General features: G+C 50.9%; 4 protein-coding genes across 4 annotated transcripts; 1 reads left to right on the forward strand and 3 right to left on the reverse strand.

Annotated features, from left to right (window-relative positions):
- Positions 1 to 12: 12 nt before the first annotated feature.
- Positions 13 to 1,357, forward strand: N7498_001591 (BUD22 family protein; the record flags this gene model as incomplete). Its single annotated transcript, XM_058448654.1, has 3 exons — positions 13 to 264; positions 340 to 618; positions 662 to 1,357. The coding sequence occupies 3 exons, from the start codon at positions 13 to 15 to the stop codon at positions 1,355 to 1,357; spliced, it is 1,227 nt and encodes a 408-aa protein (XP_058314065.1).
- A 484-nt stretch (positions 1,358 to 1,841) lies between these two features.
- Positions 1,842 to 4,659, reverse strand: N7498_001592 (Zn(II)2Cys6 transcription factor; the record flags this gene model as incomplete). The annotated part of the gene is made up of 8 exons (XM_058448655.1): positions 1,842 to 2,015; positions 2,096 to 2,447; positions 2,959 to 3,129; positions 3,182 to 3,816; positions 3,878 to 3,922; positions 4,001 to 4,292; positions 4,370 to 4,501; positions 4,577 to 4,659. Coding segments are annotated over 8 exons (1,884 nt in total), but the record flags the coding sequence as incomplete, so codon positions are not given.
- A 789-nt stretch (positions 4,660 to 5,448) lies between these two features.
- N7498_001593 (NAD(P)-binding protein) lies at positions 5,449 to 6,278 on the reverse strand (the record flags this gene model as incomplete). The annotated part of the gene is made up of 2 exons (XM_058448656.1): positions 5,449 to 5,842; positions 5,896 to 6,278. 2 exons carry the CDS (start codon positions 6,276 to 6,278, stop codon positions 5,449 to 5,451), a joined length of 777 nt encoding a protein of 258 aa, XP_058314067.1.
- A 437-nt stretch (positions 6,279 to 6,715) lies between these two features.
- Positions 6,716 to 6,968, reverse strand: N7498_001594 (uncharacterized protein; the record flags this gene model as incomplete). Its single annotated transcript, XM_058448657.1, has 1 exon — positions 6,716 to 6,968. A coding segment is annotated over one exon (253 nt), but the record flags the coding sequence as incomplete, so codon positions are not given.

Consider the following 6,968-nt stretch of genomic DNA (forward strand, 5'->3'; position numbering starts at 1 on the left):
AGCACACTAAACATGCCCAAGCGCAAGCTCTCCGAGCTCAACGGCGCCGGGCGGACCGACGACAGCAAGACCCGCAAGCTTTCGATAAAGGCCGTCCGACTGACGAATAAATTTGACCAAGGCGTGCAACTCATATCGCGCGGGCTCAAGACCGCGCGTGGATTTGAACGACAGAAGCTGAGCCGTCGCGAAAAGACGGCGAAGTCGCAGGAGAATAACTCGACGACATTGGCGCGACTGCACGAAGAAGTGGAAGCATTGAAGGTACGGCTTGCAACGGCATTACGGGAACAATGTGTTATGATTGGACAGGAAGAGTGCCGACTGACTTGCCTCTAGGGACTTGACTATCAGGTCACCGCTGAGCGATACCTGTTCAAACAACTATCCAAGACTAAGCGGATTGCGGAGTCGCCGACGTTCAAGGAATTCCAAGAGTCGAAGAATGTCTCCACTGAGGGACCCAAGAGTACCGCAGAGGCCAATATCCTCGCGCGATTGTTCAAATCCAACCCGGTCAAGAATGTGATGCCTAATATTCTGGCAGAGATTCGAAAGTTACTGGGGATCGAAGAAACACCAACTGGGAAACAAGGCAATGCGGGGACCAGGAAGGATGTGCCAGCAAAAGAGAAGCCGAGCGCCTCGGCAAGCTCAACAGAAGCTGGATCTGAGTCCGAATCTGCATCGGAAGAAGGATAACGGGCAAGGTCTCCGTTCTGGAGACGATATGGGCGTTTCAGGTGACGATGAGTCCGGAATCGAAGAATTCTCGCATTTGGACGCGCGATTAGCTCGGGGCTCAGGCTCTGAAGGGAGGAATCCGATGATCAGGACGAAGATGTCCCCCGTGCAGGTAGCAATGAAATCACCGATGATATCTCCGATTCAGGCTCCCGTTCGCCGTCTCCTGCTTCTCTCAGCCGCCGATTCGCCACCATCGAAGAAGACCAAGGGAAGCAAGGCCTCAGCTACACCAGCCACCAATACTACATTCCTTCCATCCCTGATGATGGGTGGCTACTGGTCTGGATCGGAAGAAGCCACTGATGACGAAGCGCGAGGCTGCTGGGCCACCAAAGCGCAAGAACCGAATGGGCCAGCAAGCGCGGCGCGCACTGTGGGAGAAGAAATATGGCACCAAGGCGAATCACGTACTAGCAGGAACAGAAGAAGCACAAGAATAATCGAGACAGCGGATGGGATCCTCGGCGGGGAGCAAAGTGCCGATGATCGGGGGTGCCAGAGGTTACCGCGGTGGGAGAGGTGGATATTGGAGCTGGTGCCGGCCGCCCGCCAAACAGACAAGATGGCCGTACAGGCCCCGCTCGAACTCAGCATCAGGACAAAGGGGTAAGCCTCAGGGTCCGCCGAAAGATTCGGGACCACTTCACCCTTCTTGGGAGGCAAAGCGGCGGCAGAAAGAGCAGGCATCTACGGCCGTCTTTTCAGGGAACGAAGGTGGTGTTCGATTAGCGAGACTTCCCTACAGTTGCATGGCGTATTTTAGAAGCCAGGCATATTTGGGAGTATTGCGAATTCTGGAACTTGGCGCTTTCATGCCAACCAACTTATGGGTTAAAGCAGAGATTCTTGCCTTGTTTGGGAATAACCACAATGCTGTGCATATTGCGTCTCAAGAGAGAATCGGCTGCAAAGATTGAAGAAACTGTAGATGACAAGACTTTGCGAGATATGGTATATGGAAAGGGAAAAGGCAAAGAGAGACCAGATCAATCCAAAAATCGAACTCGCCCGCTAATAACGCATAGTAGAAACCCAAAGAGCAGAAGCGCATGACTCCTCCATGAATTAGAACAATTGTGAAATCGTTTCACCACCCGAGGAGGCTTCATATCAGTGCCAGCCATGCCTTGCGAATTCCCTTGCGTGTCCGTCTCAAAACATGGGATGGCAGTAAATTCGCCCAACTCCTGTGGGAAGTTCGAGACGAAGTGATCGAAGCCCCAATGGGCCAGCTGTGGGGGGGGGGAAGGGATCGGCATCCAGAAGCTCTTCATCCAGGCCGCCCAAGGGAGGCATCAGAGCCATTGGAGTTGTTAGGCATGAAGGCTGTTGGAGGCGTGATAGGTACGCCAGGGATGACATGATCTGCCGCGGACGGAGGATCAGAAGCATGAGAGGGCACACCCTGCCGGGCAGGCGAGTTGTTCACCGCATCAGCCTCTTGTTGTTTCCAGTGTGCCATTGTTAACGGCGAAACGGGGCCGGTTTTCCAAAGCATCTCCCAGTTCTTGAAGCGGTCATAGGCAGACTCGGGGCTGCCACCATTACTTTGAGATTGGTGGGATTCGCTCCAGACCTCCAATCGACGAATGGCACGTTCCAGCGCTTCGATCACACTGACGGCTGAGCGTGCAGAGCCAACACCCATCGACATGATCTTGATAAGGAAATACCCTGCTCCAAAGCCGCACCCAAACGTTCTGTACGTTTTGTCAGCCCCTGTGCTAGTATGACTAAGAGTGCTGCACGGCACGAGCTGAATTCGGTAAAGGATGCTCGAGCGAGACCGGCCTCATCCCGAAGCAGCCGACAGAGGTCAATAATCTCTAAGGCCGCCTCAACACAATCCGTCACAAGGCTCACTCGATTCTTTGAAAGCCCTGATGGGCCCTTTAGTGCAGATGTTTGGGAGTAGGCGTTTGAAGACCTTTGATATTGCTGAAAAGGAAAGGGCGGCCAATGAAGATTCGCGTTAGACAGTAGTCAAGTTTTAGGTGCACATTGGACCGGAACAGTGGACCCGCTCGGATGCAGATCTCGACAATTCGTCTCTTCCGGCAGTGTAGACCACCATTCAATCAGCTGTTTCCGTATGTTGAGCAACCGCTCGAGACAGTCCTGCTGTTGACCCTTTCGGCATGTTCGTAGAAATGAACTTGTTGATTTGTTAGCGTGGGAGCTTTATTGTTCGCCTTTACCTACCAAACTTACATCTCATTTGACACTTCTCCGAGTTTCAGAGTGAGAGTGATCAAAGCAATCATATTCGTATGATTCGAGGGTTGTGTGGCTGGCATCAATCCGGGGAAGTCAACAGGGAACGGGGCATCCACATCCGCATCTGACAAGGATGCCGGTCTTCCATGAAGAATACTGATTCGTCTGCAGACTTGTGAGCAGCCGATATATAGTGGGTTGGACGGGAATCACATACTTTTCGATTGTATAGGCTGTCCAGAACACGCGATTCCGGGCTTCTACCATTCGAGGAGAGAGCCCTTCCCCATGGTATCGGCGATGCATACCATTCTGGATCGCTAGTTTGAGTGCCAGACCAAAGTATGTGTAACACAAGCCAGATGTATCGAGAGGCAATAAATACGTCCCAATCAAGAGACAAGCCTGTACACTCCGCACCGACGCTGTAGCAATGATGTCTGGTAACAGCTTCGATGCAAATTGGTAAAATGTCAAACCAACCTCATCCTCGGAAAAGTGGTGGTCCTGATTGGCTGCAGAGTCCAAAGGCAGGCAATTTACTGGAGTTGGCGACTCCATATGGGCAAATTGAGTACCCACAGCTAGCACCATCAGAATTGAACAGACTGCACCGGCATCATCCGAGGACAAGCTGGAGGGGTTAGTATAGCATATATTTAGCTTTTCGCAAAGCCAGTCTTCTTCGACATAGAAGTTATTTGTCTGTGCATATTTGAAAAAGATCTGGACCAAGAATTCTGCCACATAGCGTGGAGGAAGACAGGTGATAGAGGCGGACACCAGAGAAGATCCAGATTGAAGTTGGGTGGCTCGCCATCGCTCCTCGAATGGTTCTACTTCAGTCGTAGCCTTGAAATCATTGAATCAGTGGATTTAGTTCCAGAGTAATGCACGTATGGATTGCACCTACATCTGGAGCGGCAGTCTTCATCCACTCATCGATCTTTTGGCGGATCTTCATCGAGAAAGTTCAGGTAAGAAAACTCCCCCGAGTACTCTGTCATCAAAACGCTATGTAAGTGACTGTTGCAACCGCATCCACAGGAGAAGATGACTTACGGGTTGTATTACCCGGGAGGGCTTTGATAGTAAAATCCTCCTCATCAATGGCTAGATCCTCCAGCTCATTGGCGTCCATCCTAGTCGAGCCAGCATCCGACTCGGAGTCACGGCGTTTACTCTTTAGGTCCTCGGCAGCCTTCCGCAGCGACTGGATATCAAATGTGATGTTGGGAACATAAAAGGACAATATACGCTCCATATAGTGGACACGCTCTGCCTCGGCAATCTCATGGCGGTTGATGGAAGCAGCCCGCTCAAGTAATCTGTGGGCACAATTGAGACTCAGTCAGCCTCCGGATGGTGTGCTTCAAAATCATATTCCGAGATGAGCAGAACTCACGAGACAGAAGACGCGCGGCCCTTCTCATCGGGATCAATATGGGTGAAGTTGCACTGGCGGCGATAGCGGAGACATCGGCGACAAGGTACACCTCCTTCACATTTCTCTTTTACTCTGCGACAGCCGTCACAGCTGCACCAGACCGAACATGTTAGCTCGAGCTCTGCAACGCACCACAGGGTGTAAGGAACGCAAGGAACAGCTTACGCTCGGACTGCTCGTTTGCGATTCTCCTCGGCTACACGGGGGCGCTTCTGCGGCGGTGCAGGTGTTGAAGTCGGATCATCCATTGCGGGTGGTGTCAACGAGGGCGAGGTCGAAGTCGGCCGGGCATCGTTTGCGGAGATGTTGCGGAGAAGGCGGAGCCGGATCACGGATCACGTCCGGAGACCTTGAGCCACCTGAGTGGTTATGGGGAAGTGACTCAATTCGAGAAATAAAGTTATGGGGGAAAGAGAGGAAGAGGAAAGTCGGGAAAGGGAATGGGTGGCACTTATCGGTCTGATAACAATTCCCACGGTTTGCGGCCCCGCATCCTGGCAGACTTTGCCCAGGGTCACTGATCCCGGCTGAATGCCGGTCTGCTTAACGTCAATTATTGGAGGTTTCAAGCCATACACCCTATCAAGACTACCACATATACACTTATAGTTCTATGAAGTTCCTCTAACGATCACAATGATCACCACAGTTCATGTAACATCAGACTAACTTTCTTAGCATCGCGTGTGATCCACATGTACGACGAACCAAGTTCGGATAGTGCATGCATAACTAGCACTGAAAGTGGCCTATTTTAAAGACTAGTCGCAAACCAACAACCCCAGATAACTTATGTAGTACAAGAAAGACTTAAAATCCATCGACACTTGTTCCGAGACCTTGCTCGCTTCCAATCTCAAGCAGCTTCCTCCCAACCACGAGATCCATCAGCCCCATTCCCACACACTTAAAGATAACATTGCAGCCATTTCGGAATCTCAATATTCGCCTGATAAGCCCTGTTCTCTCTAGCATATCCCCCATCTCCACCAATTGGCTTTCCGTCATCTGGGCCGTAATCAGTTCACCCGACTCCTCTAAACAAGCTGATTTGGAATCAACGTAGACCTTGCCCCACCAGAGAGCAAAGTCTCAGTATCAATTTCATGCATATGAGGCTTATACGATCCAATGAGAGAAATGAAGCGTTGTTTAGGAGCAGACTGCAGCGCCTCAAACTTGAAGTTCGGCTCTGAAGACGGTGTACAGCTGAAGATGGCATCAGCAGCCTGCAGCTCACTCAAAAGCCTCCCGTCATAGTCCGCTGCACCCTCCTTGGCAAAAGTGCCAATAGAAACATTAGGATAGCGCTTTCGCAATTCACCTAGAACATCGCGCTCCATCTCATCAAGTCGTTGACGACCCCGGTTAATGAAAGTCACCCGTCGGATCAAAGTCCGGGTAAAGCAGTAGTGCAAGTCGGGCATGCCACTCAGCTTGACGACCAGATCCCATCACAAGAATGTTCTCTTTGTGGAGCTTACTACATCTCACGAAGAGTGCTCATGGATGCAAGGGCTGTGCGGAATGCTGTTACCTCTGCGGCAGCAAGAAGACCCTGTAGTCGTCCTTCGGGTGAGAATATGTTGATTGTCCCTTGGATACCGCTGTTGCCGACCGTGACAACTTTCACGGCGGACGTAGTGGTATCCGAGACCGGCATGAAAATACATGAATTGTTCGCTTTTGTTGTAAAGACGGTCCGCAATGGCTGATGGATCAGTTTCTCGGATTCAGGGACTGTTGGCTTGGATTCAGCACTGTACCCCACAAGTGCGGAGCCTAGGACCCCGATGAAGGCGTGGCATTGCTTCTGTGTTAAGCTGCGGAAAATGCGCGATACGTCCGGTTCTGAGAGGATATGCATTGTTTGAATTGATGAATTGTGATGAAAGTATTTGATGTAGACGTTTAATGATTATTTTGAGTAGTTGTTGGAGTAAGGAAGAAAAGCCAACAAGATCCGGTGAGGGGTGAAAAGTGGATAGTATCCCTGATGAATACGCGCCTAATTTATGCTTCTCCACAATTGGAAGGACATTCCGGATACTTCGTTATTTGCAAATCCAAATTATCAGGATAAGACTTGTCTATTTTAGCAACCACCTTTATGAACAAGAAGCATGACTCATTAAACGCTAACGCCCATCATAAATGCATCCCAGCCTGCGCAAGGGCAGTGAACAAAATCCTGGGGCCAAAGGGCATAAAAAAGGAAAGGAAAAGGAAAAGCTAAGCAGATGGCCCGCTAATCAAGAAAGAATGAGAATGGAACCATGCAAAACGGAAGCGAAGGGGGTATCTCTATTTGCTGCCTCCAATCATCCGGCGCTTCAATTCAGCGAACATCGCCACCTGGGAGTCTTTGGTACGTCCGACAGCCTCGGTGTTCTCAATGGCACGGCGCAAAAGGAAACCCATGCACTCCTTGACGGATCCCCAAGTCAAAAGCTTGAAAACGTTGGGGGCCGCCATGGGCGTGGCACCGACACTGGCCTCGGCACTCTCGAAGCCCTGAAGAAGCTCAAGGCTCACCTCATCAGCCATGCCCTGAAGC

The sequence above is a fragment of the Penicillium cinerascens genome (assembly GCF_028974065.1).
Source record: "Penicillium cinerascens strain IBT 15544 chromosome Unknown contig_16_segment0_segment0, whole genome shotgun sequence".
NCBI lineage: Eukaryota > Fungi > Ascomycota > Eurotiomycetes > Eurotiales > Aspergillaceae > Penicillium > Penicillium cinerascens.